Source organism: Onychomys torridus, chromosome 10, assembly GCF_903995425.1.
Source record: "Onychomys torridus chromosome 10, mOncTor1.1, whole genome shotgun sequence".
Taxonomy (NCBI): Eukaryota; Metazoa; Chordata; class Mammalia; order Rodentia; family Cricetidae; genus Onychomys; species Onychomys torridus.
In genome coordinates, this window is record NC_050452.1 from 34,078,032 (window position 1) to 34,100,972 (window position 22,941).

At 41.3% G+C, this 22,941-nt stretch overlaps 1 protein-coding gene across 2 annotated transcripts; it reads left to right on the forward strand.

Moving 5' to 3' along the window:
• The first annotated feature begins 2,198 nt into the window (after positions 1-2,198).
• Pdcl2 (phosducin like 2) lies at positions 2,199-21,782 on the forward strand. 2 transcript variants are annotated; one of them, XM_036200165.1, is made up of 6 exons: positions 2,199-2,343; positions 10,114-10,234; positions 10,842-10,932; positions 14,660-14,803; positions 17,302-17,510; positions 21,293-21,782. In XM_036200165.1, exons 1-6 carry the CDS (start codon positions 2,338-2,340, stop codon positions 21,442-21,444), a joined length of 723 nt encoding a protein of 240 aa, XP_036056058.1. In that variant the 5' UTR covers positions 2,199-2,337; the 3' UTR covers positions 21,445-21,782. The 2 variants fall into 2 exon arrangements, with proteins under 2 accessions (XP_036056058.1, XP_036056059.1); XM_036200166.1 differs by lacking the exon at positions 10,114-10,234.
• Positions 21,783-22,941: the final 1,159 nt, after the last annotated feature.

Sequence of the window (22,941 nt, forward strand, 5' to 3'; positions counted from 1 at the left end):
TAGCTGACACTGTAAATGTTTGATTTGTTGAAAATAAAACAGCGTCTTAAATCATGTGGTGTTACAGTGATCCATTGTCCTAACAATGCTCTGTGGGTCCTGCTGCTCTTGGTACTGTTGGCACACATAGTTTTTAGGCGTTTACAAAAGACACTCATAGAGAACTGGCGGAACTATTTTAGCTTATCTAGTTTGGATTATCTCAGTGATAAAATCATCAGCTCTTACAAGTATCTAAATGCAGATTTTCATGATGGCACGTGTCTGTAGCTGCAGCATTTAGGATGCTGAGGCAGGATACAGGCAAATTCAGGGCTAGCCTGGGCTCTGCAGCAAGGCTCTATCTAAAACAACAACAACAACAACAACAACAACAAATGAAGCAACAACATAACAGAGCGCTAGCGATCTTAGAACACCAGTGGGCATTCCGTGGCTTGTGACTTATGCAGTGTTCCAGTAAGCAAACTGTGAGTTATGTATTACAAAGTAGACTTCAGGTTGCTACAAATGTATCAGAGGGCTTTCCCTAGCAACTGGCAGTCATTAGTTTATCTGAAATTGTTTCTCCTTGTAACCAGTGAAGGGCAGCCAACCTGTTCACTGCCAGGAAGAGAATAGCCTTTTGAGGAGTTGATGATAACCATGCCTGGGGCCCTTAAATAACACACTTCATGAAGACAGTTCTTGAATTACTCTTCCTACAAGCCCTGGGAAGGGCATAAATTAAGAAGAATCTGAGAGAAAAGCAAGCAAGCAAGCGCGCAAGCGCACACACACACACACACACACACACACACACACACACACCCTTCCTTTAAAAGCAAATTGCCTTGGCAGGGTGAGCCTCAGAGCAATGAGGGCCCCCTACTCTAAGCCATGATGCATGGGGCAGCATTAGCTATCTGTACACAATAGTTCTATTAACTTGAATTCTAAAATAATTTCTTTAGTAAACATACATCGTATCTTACGGTATTTTCATATATATTTATAGTCATCCTTGTTCATATTTAGCCTCTCGGTTCCCTTTACCCTGTCAATGAATCCCTCTTCTGGTTTCATGTCATATATCTGTATCTATAATATAATATCTCATATTGCATATGAGAAAAAAATGCAGTAGTTTGTCTCTTTTACCCCTTCCATTACCTTCTTTGGTCAAAAGAAGAAAAGGGGGCTTGAGTACTAGGCAGAAGGGTCCCCTAAAAATCCAGATAGACATGAATTGCTTATGTCTAATTTTAAGGAGCTTCACGTAAGGGTGAGGAAGGGTGAGAAGCAGAAATACCAAGACATGGTGGCAAAGACTGATGTTTCCCACTTAACAGTGCGTCACACACAAACGCTATAGGATGACTGGAGTGTGGAATCTGTATTAGAATCTGTATTAATCTGCACTGATCACTGCAGGTGAACTGCTTCATTGCTGAACTCAAGTTTAAAATTGTGTTACAAAGTGCATTTTTTCTTTTTTTTCTTTTTTTTTTTTTTAACTCCTCTAGAGTATATCTCTGGGAGCATGTGCATAAACTTGTATGGTTGTTTCCCTAGTCAATTCTTCCTAGTAAGATCCTTTCCTTAACATAGAGAAGGCCCAACTGTCTATGTTTCCTACCTAAGCCAGAGCCCCTAAAAGGAGTGGGGTCCTTTCTTCTAATGATTTTTGTCTTTTTTGGTTTTGTTTCTTTGAGACAGGTTCTCAAAGCCCAGGCTGACCTCTGGCTCCCATGCTCCTTCCTCATCCACCTGAAGGTTAGGATTACAGGCGTGCGGTGCCAGGTGAAGCTTACAGTCTCACTGAGAATCTGAGGGAAAAATTGGTCCAAGTTTTTTTTTTTTTAAAAAAAAAAAAAAGACACACAAAAAAAATTACATTCACAACTTGAGGGAAGTGCTTAGATGCCCCTTAAAATTATCTCCAAACAGGCTATGGGCCCAGGATAAGAACTCTTTTGAAGGGTTCGCCACACCCTCCCCCAAGGAATTTTTTTTTTCTCCATGAATACTGTATTCAACCTTGACGAATACGCTTGGACATGGCGGTAGTAGAGGAGGGTAGAATGAAGAGCACCGCGAGCACCACGTGACCAATAGGAGAGCTATTGCTCCAGATAGATGCCTCAGGACCTGATGCACCAGGGTCCACACACCTGGGAACCAGGCCTCTGTGCTGCCTGGCAACTGAGTTTACCGTTGCACATGCGCAGGAGATCCTGTTCCTTTTGCCCTGCCCCTGGGGCGTTAGAAACCGTACACCAGAGCTGGCTGGCTCCCTCTGACAGTCTGGAGGAAGTTTGGGGCCTTGACCCCTAGTGAGGGGCACAAGAGAACATCATGCAGGTGAGGGTCTGGCCTGTAGGTGACCTTGGAGCCAGTTAGCTCCAAGCTGAGGGGCGTAAATGGAGTGGTGCGGGCCCTCCCCAGGGTTATGTTCTGACATTTGATTTTAGTAGGTGCTATTTTGTACATCTCTGTCTAGTTTTTAAGAGAAGGCCAGTTTTTGATATTCATGAATCTCGTGTGAGGCTGGAGGAGACACTCAGTTGTTCAATGTTGTCTTTTACCCTCGAGTCCTGGAAACTCAAAAGCTATGCTATTTCTGAATTAAGAAAGGAACAGCATTGGCCCAAGAGGAGTCAATGTAACTGTGCTCTCATTTATCTTCTTTTAAAAGGAGGTAGGGGAGTGCATCCATCGGCCTGCGAGATGGCTCAGTGGGCTAAGATGCTTGCTGCCGAGCTTGAAAACCTGAGTTGGATCCCTGGGACCTACTTGGTGGAAAGTGAGAACCAACTTCCTCAGTCTTCTGATATGCTCGTGTGTGTGTGTGTGTGCGCGCACACACACACACACACACACACACACACACACACACTTAAATTTTTGTAAATAGAAAATTTTAATTTAAACTAAGTTACAGCTATACATTTCAAGACTTTGGATCTGGGTAATTTCACAAGGTGATGTTTTTTATTTGTGAGATCTTTATAAAAAATTCTTAATTTAGAAAAAGAATCTCCTCCGTTGGTCCCTCCATGACATTCCCTTCCTCCCTACCTCCCTTTTCTCCTCTCTCAGAGTGACCTAAGGAAAAGCCTTCTCTTACTTGCTCCCTAGTGAGGTGCATTGGGATTTTCTTGGTTTAGCATACTTACTTGGGGTGGTTTTGTAGACCATACAATTTATGAAGCTATTTGAAGTGTGATTCACGTGTAATCAAGCCCTCTCACGTTAGACGGTTGTTAGCAAGTGCATTTGCACAATTAGCCTGGCATTGCAGTCTGTTCTGCTTTGCAGTATCTGCTTTTCTGGAGTTCTGCTGAAGAGAAACCTACAGAGAGTGGAGACCTCTCTTTGCCTCGCTATTATTTTCCGTTGATTTATTCAACAGCCAGTTCTCATGCTTTAAACATGGGCCTGTTCATTAGAGCGTATGTGAGAATAATAAAGATAGCTACAGCATGGCAAAAACACTCTTACCACTTGTGGAAATCGATGATGGCCCTATCTCTGTTAGATAACATTTCATACATAATTCTAAGAGTCAAGGGAAGGGCACAGTTGAACACTGTTATATTAAGTCAAATTGCAATGAAGTCCTAGAGGGGTTAAATGAGAACAGTTGAGAAGTTTGACTAAGTATATAAGACTGTATGATCGTGTTTATCAAGAGAAACTCAAGGCACAGCCAGTTCGATGTATAAGGACCGTTCTTTCCAATCAACAACACATAGCATGTAGGTAACCCAAGCAGAGTGAGCTCACAGAATATCCGAAGCAACAGGTAAGGATTGGCTACAGATCCATTCTCTCTCAGTCGTCTCTTCTAAGAAATGTAGCAATGTTAAAGGAAAGAAAGTACCAAGGGATTGGGAAGTGAAGAACTTGTTCTGTAAAGGTGATTGCTGGGAGCTGGTGAGATGGCTCAGTGGATAAAGGCACTTTGCTGCCTGGCCCCAATGATGCAAGTCTTACAACATGAGTTAGATCCTGAGACCCATGGAGAGATAATGTCCTCTACATGTATGTCATAGTACATGTGATCCACACCTGAGAGAGAGAGAGACAGACAGACAGACAGACAAAGACAGACAGAGACAGAGAGAGACAGAGAGAATAAAATTTCAGGAAAAAATACAGAACTGGTCGTAACAGCTGGCTATGTTACCTAGTCCAGCTCTCCTACTGAATAAAAATAAAAATGTCTAGAGAGGGAACTGCAGAAGAAACATCTAGAGTGTCTTCTAAGAGAATCTAAGAACTTCTAAGGAGCCCCTGAAAGTGTCAGAGAAGTGGCATGATCGGAAGAAATAATTACATCAAAATCAAGAGGGAAATTGAAACCGGTAGAATATTAAGATGCCTAGGACCTTAGAATAGGCAGGTCTGAAACGATGGTAGGAGACCAGACATCTGTGGCATGAGAAGTATTTTGAGCAAATACAAGAGAAGCTCTGAAAATAGGGAAACCGTTCTTCTGAAGGAGAAATTGACATCCATAAAGAAATCTTCATCTTGAGGTATTAGTCTTTGTATGTGTATATCAGAAAGCTGATTCTAGTTCATAATGGGTGTTACCTGTAAAGAGGGTACCGGCATAGACAGGTGTGAACAAAGTCCCTGCCCTCGAGCCTCACCTAGAACTCACCTTCCAGACACCATTATTTCAGCTGAAAATAATAAGTAAACTTGGGTTTCAGACCACCTTTTGATATGCCATTTTCTCATTGCAATATACATATTAACAACCGTCTGTTTCACTGCACTATATTCCAGAAGTTCATCCCTGCTAAGAACTCAGAAGTGTGAGTATGTAGGAGCAGTGTCCTCCACCCACCCCATTTTGCAATCTCCAAAGCCAGTTTTAGTATGAAAGAATTACAAATTTGTATTTTGGTTTTGGGTACAATCTCAGAGTAAGTAAGAACTAAAGAGTATGGTTCACCCAAGGATGGGAGACAACCAGGAGGATGAGTAGGACCTCTGCCTAGGGAAATTCAGGGAAGATTGTCTTGATGCTTAGTGGTCAGGAATCAAACCTGCCCCTCAAGTAGTCGTGGCCCGTGGCAGTTTCCCACAGATTTACAACAACATTGTTATTGAGGAAGACATTTTTGTGTTCAGTCTTAACGAATTCCCACCAATAAAATTTCAAAGACAGCAAGTGGAAACCAGCCAATGGTATAGTTCACACAGAGAACAAGGGTGGCACAATCCTGAACCAGTGAAACAACTTGCAGAGATTTCCAGTGTTAGAATGGACAGAAGCCAGTTAGGAAACAGTTGTGCTTATTGTATTCCAAAATTTCTACAGGAAGTAGCTGAAGACCATAAAATTTTTATAAAGATATTTCTGTGTACTAACAATAAAAAACATCCATTTATCATAACACCAGAAGGAACAGAATACAGAGGAATAAACTAAAGAGGCTGAAGAAAACTATGTTATATGAAGAAAACTATAAAACAGTGCTGGAAATGATTGAAGAAGACAGAGAAAGTGGAAATATATCCCGTATTTGTGGATGGGAACATGAACTGTTACCTGGGTGTAAAGCTTGGAGACAAATACTTGCCTTCACTAAGAGGAAACTGTATAAAATCAGTTAAAGAGGAGTAATGAGTTTGTTAATGACTTGGAATAAAACAGAAGTGATATATATTCACAATCTTTCTCTTCCCCACCCATAGCAATATTACAAGACGATATAAAAGCTAAGAAATATATGTCTACATGTAGATTCCGTTGTGTGTCTGGGTCACCATGGTTGTTCTCCCAGGAGATGTCTTTCTCCTGGTCCTTGGGCTCCCTGGGTTCCCCCACCCTTTGCATCCCTATCATGTTATCTTCTTCAGTAATGTAATTACAAGGATCCTTGTTGTATCACTGATGTCAAAAATTAACACTACTTCCAGCAATCTATAGATTCATTTTCTGTCAAATTCTAGCATTCCTTTTGCAGGAGTAGAAAAACCCACCTTAGAATGTATGTGGAATCGCAAGGGTTCCCAAAATAGTCTCAAAAAGAACAAGAACATTGAGAGCCCCAAAAGGACAGTGGATAGGTGTCCATCAGTGGGGCTGTGGTTCATTGGGTTGTACTGTATGTTTATAAATGCCTGAAACAGTCATTTCCAAGTTAAAAAATGCTTACTATTCAGGCATGGTGGCTTGTAGGCCAGCTTATGTGACAGAATGAGACTCTATGTATTAAAAAAAAAAAAAAAAGTGGCCAAAATATCTGAATGGATAGGTCATGGGCTTAGGTGAAAACCAAATGCTGTTGTTATGCTAAAGGAACATAGCAATAGAATGACTCCCAACAACATTCTGCTAGACTTATAGTTCAGTGTCTTGCTCAGTCATCATCAGAGAAGCTTCCTCTTGGAGTCAATGGAAACAAATAGAGACTCACAACTGGACAGTGTGCAGAGCGCGAGAGACCTTGAAATACTCAGTCCTAAATGGAATGTGTTCATCAAACCCTCCCTTCCGGGTTCTGGGAAGAGGAGACAGAAAGATTATAAAAGCCAGAGGAAGACACCAAGGGAAAAGTGTCTTCCAGACACAACAGGACTGAGAGACATATGACCTCACAGAAGCTGTGGCAGCATGCATAGGTTCTGCGTGGGTCCAACCCAGAAGGTGTCCCGGTGCTGAGAATGGGAAGTGGACAGGAGCTCCCATCCCTAACCAAGAAGCTATTTCCGAATGACTGCTACTTGCCAAAGAAAAATCAGTTTTCTCCACTGATGTCTCATTGGGTATATAGACACACTTGAGGGCAGGCCCCATGCCCAGTAGTGGATAATCAACACAAAACAAAGTCAATGGAAGTTTGGAGATGATTTTTGTCTCAGATTGCTCTGTTTAGTTTTCTTTTTAAACCTCAATGGCCTTTTGCTTATAAATTATGATTCCTGCTTTTATGTTTTTAAAGGAATTTGTTTGCATGTATGTGTTTGTGTTTCTTATCCTTCTTTTGTTTTTTATTCTGGTTTTGTTATTAGCCTGTCTCTTTAATAAAAGTCTGACATTGGATGGGTTGGAAGAATCTGGGAGGATTTGATGGAGATGAAACCATAATCATAATACATTGTATGAAAAAAAATACTTCCAATTAAAAAATAAAAAATAAGGGGCTGGAGAGATGGCCCAGTGGTTAAGAACACCTACAGTTCTTCCACAGAACCTGCGTTTGGTTCCCAGCACCCATATCAAGAGGCTCACAGGCACCTGTGACTCCAGTTTCTGGGGGATCTGACAGCTTCTGCCTCTGTGAGCACTACCTGCATATGGTACACATAGATTCACAAGGCACATACACATACATACAAAAGAAATAAATCTTGAAGCAAAAAAATAAAATAAAATAAAATAAAACCACTTTAGCACACAATGCTTAGGTCCACAAGCTCTACCTAGGTTTTGCTTCTCTAGGTTGAGACCTAGGTGTCACCAAGATGCTGGCTTACCATTCTTCTGCCATGGACCCCAACACCAGACTCACTGAAAACATGGCACATGTTGAAAACATTGCCCATCAGAAGTTAGTTCAAAAATAATCCTAGGGAGACAAAAGATATGCATATTGTGGGTAAAGCCATCTGTTACTTCAAGGACAATATTTTCTTAAAAAAAAAAAACTATGAAATTGAGAAAAGCTGATAGAACCTTGATTATGTCATTCTCTACATTTTTAAAGTCTGAAAAACTCTAAATGTATAATTTGAAAAGCCAAGGAGAAAAGAAATGTACATACCAGGGAATCACTAATGTCCCAGTTCATGTAGGTCTGTAAGCTGTAAGGTGAGATAAACTCTTTCCTTCCCAAGTTGCTTGAGATCATCATGTTTATCATACCAATAGAAACCTAATTAGGACAGCAAACATGTATGTATGTGTACTATGTGCATACCGGTGCCCTCGGAGGTCAGAAGAGACTGTCAGATCCCTTGCAACTAAAGTTAGGGATGACTTTGAGCCACCATGGGTGCTGGGAACCTAACTCAGGTCCTCTGCAGGAGCAACAAGTGCTCTTAAATTCTAAGCTATCTCTCCAACCCCATTTTCTGAAATTTTAACCTGGTATTTAATAAGTAATAATTTCTAACCTGTCAGAAAAACATCATTGCTGTTGACATTGAATTAAAACATTTTTGCAATAAAAGAACAAAACTCATAAAAAGCCAAGTAGAACTTGTGAAAATTAAAAACATCCATGGGTGAGTTTTATTCTATTTTTAATGTCAGTGAAATGGGAATAGGAAAATATTTTTAAAAAGATAGAGGAATATTTGAAGAGAAATTTTCTGTTGTGGGATAATCTTTTTGAACAAAGTGAAGATGTGGCTGTGAAGATGTCATGCACCTAAGACATCTTTCTGATTGGTTTAATAAAGTAATAAAGAGCTGAATGGCCAATAGCTAGGCAGGAAAGGATAGACAGGATTTCCGGGCAGTGATAGGAACTCTGAGAAGAATCTGAGAGGTGGGGGATTCGCCAGCAAGACTCAGAGGAAATGGGACATAAAGTACTGAGGAGAGGTAATGAACCACATAGCAGAGAGTAGATTAATATAAATGGGTTAATTTGTCATACGAGCTAGTTGGGAATAAGCCTAAGCTGAGGCCAAGCTTTCATACTCAATCAGAAGTCTCTGTATCATTATTTGGGAGCGGGCGGTTCAAAGAAAGACCTGCTACAATTTTCTGTGAATTTTCTAGAATTGTTAAAAGATACTATTCGACAGCTTCAGAACTCCCAGTGAACCCATGCAGGACATGTGAAATACATACCTGACGCATCACGGAGAACCACAAACAAAATTTTATAGTCTTTTAATATGCCTGTTGATTGACTGTGAAGCAGAGAAGAACACTTACACACACAGTTGTTGGTAGGATCCAGTTATATTCAGTTATATTGGAGTTATTTTTCTTCTAGAACTACTTTTCTAGCCTATTCTTAGCCTGGCCTTCTTTATTTCATTTTCATCTCTTCTTTCTTGTTTTCACTTTTTTTTATTGTTGAGGGTTTTTTTTTGTTTTTGTTTTTTTGTTTTGTTTTGTTTTGGTTTTGTTTTGGTTTTTGGTTTTTGTTTGTTTTTTTTTTTTTTTTTTTTTTGTTTTGTTTTTGAGACTGGGTCTTGTGCGTGTTGTCATGGAACTCACTGTGCAGCAAGGCTGAACTTGAACTCATAGTCCTGAGTGCTAAATCACAGTCTTTGATCACTGTGCCCAACTATGTTTTCTTTTTCCCATTCCTTGAGGTGGGACCTCAGCATGTAGGGCTGGCTAGCCTAGAACTCACTGTGTAGACCAGGCTGACCTGGAACTCACAGCCTGCTTCTGACTCCTAAATGCTGGGATTAATGTCATGCACTACCATGCCAGGTCACATTTTCTTGATATAGATTCTCTCTGCAGGACATTTCAGAATATGGTAGATTTCTTCATCAAAGTCAGCAAACCTAGCCTCTCATATTTAAGCATGAGGGGTTTTGAATCTATGTGCCTCAAAACAGAAGTAAGTTCACCTAGTAGTCTGGAACGTAGACAGCACACATTTGGGATTATATAAATTGACTTTGTCTACTCTGTAGGCATCAGTATTTTTCCTGTGACTTTTAAGTTTACTTTCTTCAGTTTCTTTAAGTTTATTTTCTTTTATGTATGTGGTCTAATGGATTTTTGAAATTTATTACTATTATTATATGTGTATGCATGATGTAAATGGGGTGCATGTGTCACAGTGGAGGTCAGAGGACAACCTTGTATAGTCAGCTCTCTCTTTCTACCTTTACACAGGATCTGGATACTGACTCAGGTCACCAGGCTTGTGTGACAAGTCCCTTTACCCGATAAGTCATCTGGCCAGCCCCTAAGTTGATCTTTTTATAAACTCTCTGTAATACTGAAGATAGATGTGTCCTGTTAATCAAAGTATGTAGTCCACGCTTGGTAGGAGAAGTAGGTCTGTTCTTCAAACCTTAGCTGTAGAGTCCCTGGACAGCTTTGTATTTGGATATGCCACTTATCAGTCAATTTTATCAGCACATTTTACAGTGTAAAACTGTGCTAATAGATTGTCTTGTGTGTGTGTGTAGGATCCAAATGAAGACACAGAATGGAATGAAATTTTAAGAGATTTTGGCATTCTTCCTCCAAAAGAAGAACCAAAAGATGAAATTGAAGAGATGGTGTTACGCCTGCAGGAGGAGGCAATGGGTACAGTGTGCCTTTGGTGGGCTGCATGAAGGGGACATACAATGAAGGTAGTAAAATATATTTCATGGGCACAAGAGAGGGAGTTAGATATCGTTTATTATAAACTCTGCCCGTCCACTCAAAATTAGGAGCTCACTACCTAAAATGGCTGATTTGTGTGTTGAAAGGCACTGGCCAGTTAATAAAAGTACTGACTTATGCTCATAAGGCCTAGTGAGATTTCTTCCACCATATCCCTCTACTTTGAGATTGCTTTGTCTTTTGTTCATTCAACATATGATCTTATTCATTAATATTTCCATGTACTTGGGGGAAACCTAAATTTATGGGGTCTAATTGATTTTCTCATCTGTGTCCACCAGTATCCTGTCAGTTCTATGAACTTTGAGGGAATCCAAAAGGCTAATATTACAATTTCTCTAATGTGTAACCATATTTTGGCAGGTTGCTACAGGTTTGTTAAAGATGTCATTGGTCTCTATTACCCAAGCTGTTAGGGTTGTGGGCTTGGTTTTTGTTTGTTTGTTTGTTTTGTTTTCTAGAAGTAGGTTATGAAGTAAAAATCATGTTTAGATCATTATTAGATGACCTGACGTTTCTGTTTTAGTGAAACCGTATGAGAAGATGACACTCGCCCAGTTGGAAGAAGCTGAGGACGAATTTGATGAGGAAGATATAAAAGCTATTGAGATATACAGGTACAATGTTGTGTTGCCGTGGGATGGCTGCATGAGAAGTGGGCTTGCTAAATCTCCGTAAGAAACTATTTTATGTCACAACATGATTTTCTCTTTCTGCTTGCAAGATTCTGCTTTTGTCTCGTGGCAGTTTGACTCTGCGGTGTCACAACATGGGTATCTCTGGGGCTGTCCTCCTTGAAGAGTTTCTGATACATTGGATTTTACACTTGTGTCTTTAATCACGCGTGGGAAGCTGTGGGCCATTCATTCTGAAAACGTTATTTTTCCTTGTGTCTACTCCTTTGGGGCTCCTGAAATATTATGTTGATCTGCTGGACAGTGGCCTGTAGGCCGTGTTTACTTTCTTCGTTTTTTAAAAAATCTGTGCTTCTGGGTTAATAGCAATAATTCTACCTTTTGATTTTCTGGTTCTTTCTTTTGGCTGCTTGAATTTGGTCTGTTTGTTCATTTTAGTACATTTTCTTTCCAGTTCCCCTAGAGTGTTTCACTTGTAATATGATGTGTGCAGGATTTTTTTTTTTTTCATGGGTTCAGACATTTGGACATTTGGTCTCCATTTGGTGATGCTGTTTGGAAAAGTAGTTCAACCTTGGTGGGGGGGGCTACATTACTTGGGGTGGGCTTTAGGAGTTCATAGCCTTGCCCTCCATCCAGTTTGCTCTCCCTGCCTTTGTGTTTGTGGTTGAGGATGTATTTTCTCAGCTTCCTGCTCTGGCCTCCATGCCTGTGTGCTGCCACTCTTCCCCACTCTTGGACTCTTAACCCTCTGGAACCATCGGCCCAAATAAACTCTCCCTTCCATAGGTGCCTTGGGCATGGCAGCTACTATAACTACCAAACAGATGAACTTTGAAAATATCATAAGAGAAAGAAAGAAGTCAGAAAAGGCTGTCTAAGTAGAAAGGAAATTACTATATAACAGATCTTGGAATGAATAAGCAGGAGGTAGCTGCAAACAGATACAGGACTTCTTTGTGGCAATCAAAAAGTTACCTGGGGCTGGAGAGGTGGCTCAGTGGTTAAGGACACTGGCTGATCTTCCACAGGACCTGGTTTCCCAGCATGCACATGGAGGCTCACAACCCTTTCCAGTTTCAGGGGATATGACCACTTCTGTTCTATATGAGTACCAGGCACGCAAGTAGTACATGGGTATACATGTAGGCAGAAGATCCATACATATAAATAAAATAAAAATAAATTTTAAAATGTTTTGAATTGTATCATGGTGATGGTCCCATAAGTTTTTGATCCATCTCCTACAGCACCCTGAGCAGCTCTTTCCCAGGCAGTGGCTGTGCCCTGGGTACTTTAGGGCTACATCACCTTAGAATCCCATACCTCCTCCCATGTGAGCCGGGTATCTGTGTGGAAGACTGCACAGGGCACGTTAGGATTGAGTACCGGATGTATACATCACTTTCACCTCTCTCATTGGTTGCCATCTACTCCCACAAAGAAGCTTGCAAGTGTGGTCTTCCTGCAAGCCACCAAAGAGGAATCTACAGTGATAATTAGGTTCTAGCAGAGCCTCGGGGTAAGATAAAGAAGTGAAAAATACACTTTTCACAGACTTCAAGACAAAAATGATAGGCGTTGGTAGGTAACCAGCTATGAAATAACAAATGAATTAGACCCAAAGGCTCCTGTAGCTAAAAGGAAGAAGGAAAGTCTAAACATGGCCCTGAACATATCTTCAGTATATTTTTGTGGCAAATACACTAAAGTGTCTTCCCTGACACACGTTCCTCTTCCTCTTGATGGATGCGTGTTAGAGCCGCACAGAAGCTAGAAGTGAAAACTGCATTTCTCAGACTCTATTGCAGCAAGGATAGCAGATGTGTTTCAGGTTCTGCTAATGCTCACAGGATATTTGGGTTCAGAGCTAAGTAAAATGGAGAAAGCAGAGGTGGAAAAAAAAGAAAAGCCTAAAGCATCCGTTTAAGTGGTCTGGACCTAGAATTTGCGTCATTAATTCTGGAGCCTTTGTTCTGGCAGCAGATTCTCCTCCCCAGATTCTTGCTAGCGAGACTGGTCCCTAGTGCCAGCGGTTGTTACTGAGCCTCTCCGAGTCTCAGAGTAATGTAATACTCGGGCCAACAATTGGAATCCAGATTCCCCAGTTTCTGGATTGCGGTAAAGAGAGCCTTGGCAGACCAGTTTTGCTGTGTTGTTCTGGGAGTCATTCCTGGTAGCCCAGCCGAGAGCCTGCGCCTTCTGCCTTTTCGGCCAGTTTACAAAGCGCTTAATTTCTCAGATTAAGTCCCTTTTTGCTAAAAATAGCTAGAGGGCTTTCTGTCCTTGTACATGAATCACAATTTATTTGATTGTTAGGTGAAAAATGCAGGCCACTGAACAGTGTCTTCCTGCTGGCCAGATTAACCCCTGTGCTAACCTTTCCAGTGCAATAGGGAGGGGAAATCAGTGGGAAGAGAGGAGTTGGCAGTTGTACTACTAAGAAGGTACCTAGTAGTAGACCTAGCCCTGCATTATTGTTCTCTTTGGGTTTCATTGTGTTTGGCCTTACTGTTACGTAAAGTGAGTGTTCATCTGGCATGCTTCTGACATATGAAACGAGGCCAGTGTGTTCTGAAGTGTGCGCAGGAGTTTTTGTTTGCTTTGACGTGAGTATGATCAGGAGGTAGCTGCCACTGAACAGCCACCATTCTCAAGAGGAGGGTGCACCCTGGCACATGGGCCCACAGAGGAAACACCGGAACAGGTCGGGATCGAAAGCAGCAAGGGGAGAATCTCTGACAGGACCTGTGCTGTGGTTTCTGTGGGAAAGAACACACAAGGCAGGGTAAGCATGCTTGTGATTGGCTAGTGTGAGTTGTTTTGGTGGGCTCTGGGTCAGGTCTGTTGTTAGTCACCTGGCAGCTGGTCCTGGGATGACTAGAGCAGGGAGCCTTGAAAGCAAAAAGACAAAACAACAACCACAGAAAAAAAGGTGATTGAAACCAGGCATAGGGGTGCATGCCCAGAGTCGCTTGGGAGCTGAGGTGGGAGGACTGTCTGAGCCCAGGAGTGTGAGACCAGTCCTTGCCTCGGAAAATAAGAGAAAATTTTAAAAAAGGACCAAGGATGTGCTTGCACAGTTGGCCGGCATGCATTGGAAGAATGTGCTGTCTGGCAAGTGTTTGTCCTTTCTCAGAACCAGCCAGTTCTGAAATGAGTATTCCCTAAAGGATTAGCAAAGTTCTAGACACCAGAAGATCAAGAATGCAGGAAATGAGGGCCGCCAAGATGGCTCAGTGGATAGAGATGCTTGCTGCCAAGCGCCACGATCTGGATTTGTTCACTTGCTGGAAGGAGAGAACCAATTCCTACAAGACGTTCTCTGATTTCCACACACGTGCAATGGTATGCACAGGTATGCACATATACCTGTGTGCACATGTACACACACACACATGCACACATGGGCACACACATACATATGCATATGCCTAAATGTTCAGTCCCCAGAATCCCCATCAGATGGCTCCCAACTGCCTGTAACTCCATTGCTAGGGAATCCAAGGCTTTTTGACCTCCTCAGGCACATGCAAGCCTGGAACAAATTAACTCACAGACAGACAGACACAGAGAGAGAGAGAGAGAGAGAGAGAGAGAGAGAGAGAGAGAGAGAGAGAGGAGAGAGAGAGAGGAAAGAAAGAGAGAATAAATAAATACATAAGAAATAAAGAGTATAACTCTTACTTAACACTTTTGTTTCAATTAGAGAAAAGCGGTTACAGGAATGGAAAGCACTTAAGAAGAAACAAACATTTGGGGAATTGAGAGAAATTTCTGGAAATCAGTATGTGAATGAAGTTACAAATGCAGAAAAAGATCTGTGGGTTATAATTCATCTATACAGATCAAGGTAATTACCACAGTATTTCAGAATGTGGGTGTCATGATGCTTTAAAAACACTCCCAGCTTTAGGGTCTATGATGCCTCCAACGAGGAATATTTAAGAGAAAGAAATGTGTATTATACATGAATACCTTATAGAATTTTTATCTTTAGTGATTAAATTAAGTATGCTAAATATTTTCATTTCTAATCTGAAGAATGTCACATTTGTTAGAAAAGTGATCACTGTTTGCTAATTAAACCTGTATTTCCCCCACCCCACATGTCACTAAACTGACCTAAGGATGGCCTTGAACTCCCGATCCTCCTTCCACCCCCAAATTCTGAGATTCAAGTATACCCTCATATTTGTTTTATGATATGCTGGGGATCAAACCCAGGACTTCATGCATATTAGGCAAGCAGTCTACCAGTTGAGCTCCATTCCCAGGATCTGCAGGCTTATGAATGTTGCAGCCGTGAGCTTTCTAAATCTTGAAAATTTCTAGAGTTTCCTGGCCCCTTGAGTTTCCTTAGCCTCCTGAGTCTTAGGGTTCTCCTGCTTCCTTCCGGGGGAAATGTTTCAACCCTGAGGAAATACCTGCACAGAAAGTTCTCATTCTTGGTGTCAGTATCAGAAAAGAAAAAACAAAAAACAAAAAACAAACAATTAAACAGTTTCTTAGGTTGGAAAAGTAGACAGGCTTGAGTGAGTTATTTTAGATGGGACTGTACATGGTGAACAAAAATATAGAGGCCTTAAGCATCCCAATGCTTCCAGAGTTTGGAGTATCGGATCTGCCTCAGTCATACAGTGTGATGCGATGTCAGGCAGGCTACCATGCTGGACAGGAAAGCAGCGTCCACTTCATGAAGACCTTCTGCAACTACATTAAGGAGTTTAGATTGTAGGCCGGTGAGGGGGAGCCACAGGAGGTTCTTGAGCTTGGGCAATGTGTGCAAGCTCAGAGTTATATGATGCCACTTCCAAGAGGGTTATATGATGTCACTTCCATGAATGTTATATAATGTCACTTTCATGAGAGTTATATGATGTCACTTCCATGTGGTGTTCCCTTTGTAAGTAAGGCCAAGAATGAATATGGGTGACAAATCTGGAAACAGATTTAGGGTAACTTAATGTAGCTCAGATAAGGAGGGCAAGGAGGGAGTTAGAGAGCAATTAAACAAGGAGGTGGAGTTGGTGTGACTTCATTACTGAGTAGACATTGTAGAGAGATTTTTAGTCAAGCCAATTTAAGAAATATCGAAAAAAGATCAGGTTTTTTTTCTTGTTTTTTTTTTTTTTCCATTGGGGCATGGGGTTGAGTTAGGAAGGGAAATGAAATCTATTAGCTGCTAGAAGAAACATTTACTTTTAACATGGATCCAAAAGAGGGAATTCAGAAAGGTCAAGAGGAAGTTAACAGAACATGGTATCACAGAAAGCAAAGGAAAGCATCCCAAGAACAGAGGTGACCGAAACGCAAGAGGGTGGCTTTTGTTGTTGTTGTTCTTGTTTTGTCTTGGTTTTTGTTTTTCAAGACAGGTTTCTCCATGTAGTTTTGGAGCCTGTCCTGGATCTCGCTCTGTAGCCCAGGCTGGCCTCGAACTCACAGAGATCCACCTGCCTTTGCCTCCCAGGTGCTGGGATTAAAGGCGTGCGCCGCCACCACTGCCTGGCTGTTGTTGTTACACACACACACACACACACACACACACACACACACACACACACACATGACCTTTTTCATCTTGGTTGTGACTTCAAGGAAAGAAGATGGTTATTAAAAAGGAATTCAGAGTTATGAGATATTCTTTAAAAGACAAGATAAGATGTATGAGCTTCAATATGTTTCTGTAAAGTGAAGAAATTCTTTGGAGAAGCAGACTAAGACCAAGGAGTGCAGAAGAAAGTGGAGGTGTGGGGGGGGGGGGGTGGGTAGGGTGGCAGGGAGTCAGCCGGAACTCACCGGCTAAAGCTCAGAGTGGTAGACTAGGAGGAAGGGGTGGACTGAAGAGTGTGGGGTGGGAGTTCTGCGGAGGATGAAGCAGGAAGAATTGGAAGTTTGTGATCCTGCTTTCGATCAGTCTTACATCTTAGATGAGAAATAATTTTGGGTACTGGGACCCAGGAAGTGGATGACTGTGGGTGAAATTTGTTAGGATCAAGTCTGAGATGAGGCACTTTGGATGTGAGCATCTGTGAAATTAAACCAAGTAGTGAGTTGGATCCCTTTATTTCAGCTCTGGACTGCCCCAGATTCCCCAGACATGCCTCTTTTTTGTTTGTGTTCCTGTGTTCTTCCACCTAGGATGCTAAGTGATTAAACTAATGCTAAGAGGAATGTAGTTTACCTAAATTAGGATGCAGATTTCCAAGGTACCAGCCATCATTCCTAGTATGATCTGTTTTTAGATAAAAAGTAAAGATCTGCTTTTGCAATGGATAGGTTTCACTTATTGTACTAGACTCAGAGGAGCAATCTACATTTGAAACACACCGTGTGCGCTCTCTCTTTTAGCATCCCCATGTGCTTGCTGGTCAACCAGTATCTTAGCCTCCTGGCAAGGAAGTTCCCAGAAACGAAATTCCTTAAAGCCATCGTGAACAGCTGCATTGAACACTACCATGACAACTGTTTACCAACAATTTTTGTTTATAGAAATGGTCAGATAGAAGGCAAATTCATTGGAATTATAGAATGCGGAGGGATAAATCTCAAGCTAGAAGGTAATGATGTTTTTTTTTTAATGTTTATGAAAGCAACAAGTGAAAAGTTCTCCAAATGAACAAGTATGAAAGCTTTTCTTTGAAACAAAGCTTTTCCCTCAGTTTCATCTTTTTAACATTAAAGAAATAATTTTAGCATATATAAGTGTTTGCCTAAGTCTCTCTGTGTGTGTGTGTGTGTGTGTGTGTGTGTGTGTGTGTGTGTGTCCGTGTGTCCCTGTGCCAGTGTGCATGTCTGGTGCCCATGGAAGCCAGAAACAGGTGTTGCGTTCCTTGGAACTGGAGTTACGGGCACTCATGATCAAACCACCTTTAGGATATGCTTAGAATATCAAAGCATCTTTTGCTTAAAATTCTTAATGGTGTCTGTCTAAAATAACTTAAAATGTAAATCATCTAGTTTAGAATCCGTCTACCTCCACACCTGTTTCTCAGCCCTGGGTAGGGTCTGCCTTAGTTGGGCTGGGCTTAGTCCCTGAAGACCCCAGACAGAGCTTTGCTCTCACACTTTCTCATGCAGTCTCTACTTTCCCTAAATTCCTCACCTTTACCCTCCCAGTCCAAACCCTGTTCCTAAGGTTTTCCTCCTTTCTGTTTATGCTACCATGTGTGCCCAGACTAATCAAACCTCTTCCTCCTCTCGACGGGCTTTTGTCCTGTACATTTGCTGCACCACCAATCCAGTTGCCCTGGGTTTGCTGACTGATAATACCCCATGCGTCTTCATCTCTGGAACAGGTGTGGATCAGTCTTCTATTGTTTTCTTTTTGATAGTACACAGCACAAGACTTTACAGTCTTACTCCTTTTAATGATTTTTACCTCCTAAAGTCATCCCTTTGACTTTTTCATGTCTGGATACTGTTTTATGAAGCTTAGAATCTTAATCATCATCGTGTTAAATTATACCACTCAGTGCCATTGCCATTGCCATTGCCGTGTTGCTGTAGCTTTCATCCAGATCTACAACTCTTCGCATCTTGTCTGGTGAAACTCTGGACCCATTAAACAGTGACCTTTCACTCTACCCTCTCTTCCACCCCTTTATAAAACTGATGACTTTAGACAAATTATGTAGGTAGGATAACACTGTTTTTCTTTTTTTCTTTTATGCTTGATATCACTCAACATAATATTGTCAAGGTTTATCCTTTCAGAAAGCGTCAGAGCTTCTCTCTCTCTTTTTTTACCATCTGAACAATGTCCCAGTGTCTCCACAGGCCACATTGCAGATATACATCCTTCGATGGACACTTACATCACTTTACCTTTTGATGCCATGAATAACACTATTAAAACACGGATGTACAAATCATCTGTTCAATGATTTCGGAAATACACCCAGAATTATATTGCTAGCTAGTATTGTTAGTCTATATTTATATTTTGAGGGGCTGGGTCATTTTCTTATACTTTAGCCATAATGTATATGTGAATATATATGTGTGTGTGTGTGTGTGTGTGTGTGTGTGTGTGTGTATACATGTATGTATTTTAGTGCTTACACACATACACACACATAGAAATCTAAGGAATGACTGTATTATAAATTTGAAACTGTTCAACAAATAGCAGTATAGCATCCTGAAACTTGTTTTAAGCTCAACAATAATTTTCCAAACTTCTTCCTTTTATATCTGATTTAATGACTTTAAATCTTATCTTTTGCTCATTAAATATACCTTAATTTATGTGTTTGCAACTTCCTTTCTAACAGAATGTGAGCTGATTACAGTTTTCTAATGACCATTCTGTCGTCCTTGTGTCCCTCTGTGAAAAATCTCTTTCGGTTTTGCATTTTTAAGTCCACTGGGAAAGTATCTGTGGTGGTGTTGTCAACTTGATAAAAGTTATAATCAACTGAGAGGTGGACTTTGGGCATGTCTATTGGGGAATTACCTTTTTTGTGTTAATTAAGGTGGGAAGACCCATCTACCACAGGTGGTACCATTCCTAGGCAGAGGATGCTGGAGTATATAAGAGAGGAGAAGCCAGCTGAGCATGCATGCCTGTATTCACTGCTCTCCCTTGAGTGCAGACATAATGGACTATAACTTGCAACTGTGAGCTAAATAGACCCTTTCTCCCTTAAGTTTCTTTTGTCAGAGTGTTTTGTCATAGCAATGGGAAAAGAAACCAAGGCTCTACCAATGATGCTATCAATGTCTCCTCTTATCAGCCCTGTATGAGAGTTCTCATTTACCCACATCTCTATCAGGTCTTAGAATTGCTATGCTGGTGTGGTTTTGTCAAGCTGACAGATATACAATATTATCTTTTTGGTTTTGACAATGCTGGGAATTGAACCCAGGGCAGGGCCTTGTGCATAGTATACAAGTGCTCTACCCCTGAGCTATAATGTCAGCACTACAAAATGTCCTGCCACTGTTTAAATTTGGGATGCTAGTGGGGATAAACATTCTTTAGTAGATGTTGGTCATTGGGTTTCTTCTATTTGCTTTGTTAATGATTCAGTGTGTTCTTTCATTGAATTACAGAAGTTTGTGGTGTTCTGTCTGTCCACTGCTTCTCTGGCATCACACACAGGTTCTTGGTAGCTTACCCCTTCAAATCTCTTTTCTCTGGGTATATGTATTTATCTGGGGTATGTGTGATTGAGCCCAAGCTTTCCACCACTGAGTTACACTTCTAGGCCCACACTGCTTCTTTTCTTTTTTTCTTGATATAGAGTCTGTCTTCAGACACTTAGGCCAAACAATCTCCCTTTCACCTCTCAAGTAGCTGAGGCTCTGGGTATGCATACCTGGGTCTAGCTTCATTTTAATTGTCAGGCAAACATTGTATTAGCAGAGTTAAACTTATTAATCTTTTAAAATTATACTTACTGTGCTTCCCCTTTAAAACCATTATGCATTTTTCAAGATGAAAAGGATATCCCTCTATATTTTCTTTTAAGAGTTGTATTTGCATTTTTTGCTTAGGTCTTAAATAACATCGTAGCAGAATATTAGAAAGAACGGTTGTATTTTCTTTTCTGCTGCCCCAGTGCCATTTACTGAGATCTCGTTGTCCACTCTTCTTAAACGTGTTTTTAAACCGCAAAGTATGTATAATATGAACATTTACAATCTTAATCATTTTTCTCAACTTATTCTACACACTTCTTTTTGAGATGGGCTCTTGTGACCCTCCTGCTTCGGCATCCCTAGCAGCAGAAGTATGGACAGGTGCTTCTCAACCTTGAAGTTTCCTTCCTTTCTGAGGCTAGGTAGACAGCCGTGTTCCTTCTGTCTTTGGTCTATAATAAATGCTGCTACCACGAAAACTGTTGTTGGTTGTTTTTGCTCTTTTGGGGGACCCACCACCCAGCTCCCAAATAAATTACACATGGAGGCATATTCTTCATTATAAATGCCTGGCCTTAGCTTGACTTGTTTCTTTCCAGCCTTTCTTAACTTTAAATTATCTGGTATACTTTTTGCCTCTGGGAATGCCATAATGAACTTGGTGTGTGTGTGTGTGTGTGTGTGTGTGTGTGTGTGTGTGTGTGTGTGTGTGTACTGGCATGCCATAGTGTGCATGTGGTCAGAGGATAACTTTTAGAAATGCATTCCTTCCCTTCACCATGTGGGTCTCAGGGATCAACCTCAGGTTGTCTATCAGACTTGGTGGCAATCACCTTTACCTGGTGAGCCCTCTCATCAGCCTCAATTTCCACACTAATTCTGTCAAAGTCAAGATCTGTTTCATGTAGATGAGAAATTCATCTTCATTTTCCTGAGGTTTTTATCCAGTTTAATGACAGGTTTTTATCTATTGTAGAACTTGAATGGAAACTATCAGAAGTTGGCGCAATACAGACTGACTTGGAAGAAAACCCCAAAAAAGGCATTGCAGATATGATGGTGTCTTCAATTAGAACCGTTTCCATTTACGACAGTGACAGCTCCAACAGTGATAATGATGCCAAATAGTACTAGTTAATAAATAGCTTTAAAGTATGTATCCAATGCTTTATTTCCTATTGACTTTATAATCAGATAAAAATGTATGGACCTTATTTTCATCTTTATGTAAGAACTATAGCTTACATGTCCAATGAAAATTTTATAGGTATATAAGATTACTGTCTCTTGCAAATATGAATTTCTGCTCCTTAATATTTTTCTGTGACTTACTTTTTTCTGACTACTGTTGGACAACACCAACAAATACTTTAAGTCTTCTGTGTTCCCTAATCACTTCCAAAAAGGCCCATGAAAGGAAATACATATAACTTTATAAGTTAAATTAATATAGTTTATATGTGTGCTCCCAGGTATGTATAGGTGTCCATGCTTGGGAGTGTGCATGTGGAGGTCAGAGGTAGACTTTGGGTGTCTTCAACTGCTCTTTGCCTTAAGTTCTGAGATAGGGCCTCTCGTAACAAAGCAGGCCTGGCTGAGCAAGGAGTGTGCTCCCTTGACCCATCCTTAGGTCCTTGCACTGTGCTCCCCAATGCGGCCTGACAGGCACACAATGCCATACCTGGCTTTGAGGTGGGTGCTGAGGACCCAGACTAAGGCTCATGTTTGCAGTTTACCAGGGAGCCGTCTCTACAGACTCTAAGTTGATACATTTTAGAATCGATTTTCTAGGAAATCTTATCAAGGAAATGGCTACCTAGTTATATCCATTTAATTCCTGAACGCCTTATGAAATGAATGGATTAATTCTTGTTCAGAATACAACGGTCGTGGGATGAAGGGAAGAGCCACATTATCCTGAAGTCACATTGCCATTTTTGTGCTGTCTAATGCATGCAAGCATGAGCATTAGCTTTCCTTCCAGTGCAAAACCTTTCCACAATGTAGTCCTTTCCTTTTGGTTTTTCAAGACAGGGTTTCTCTGTGTAGCTTTGGACCCTCTCCTGGATCTCACTCTGTAGACCAGGCTGGCCTCCAACTCACCTGTCTCTGCCTCCCAAGTGCTGGGATTAAAGGTGTGCATCACCACCACCTGGAAAATTTTATTTTTTTGTGTGTGTATAGGTGTTTTGTCTACATGTTACTCTGTGCATCACCTGTGACTGGTGCTCAAAGAGGCCAGAAAGTGCACCAAAACCCCTGGAACTGGACTTACAGACACTTGTGAGCTGCCATGATGGTGTTGGGAATTGAACCCAGGTCCCCTGAAAGAGCAGCCAGTGCTCTTAACCACTGAACCATTCCTCTCGTCTCTCTTTCTTTCTTTCTTTCTTTCTTTCTTTCTTTCTTTCAATTTTATAATTAAATTTAATTTTACATATCAGCCATGGGTTCCCCCTGTCTTCCCCCCCTCCTGCCCCTGCCTTCCCCCCAACTCCCCCCATTCCCATCTCCTCCAGGGCAAAGACTCCCCTGGGGATTCAGCTCAACCTGGTGGATTCAGTCCAGGCAGGTCCAGTCCCCTCCTCCCTTCGCCCAGGCTGAGCAAAGTGTCCCTGCATAGGC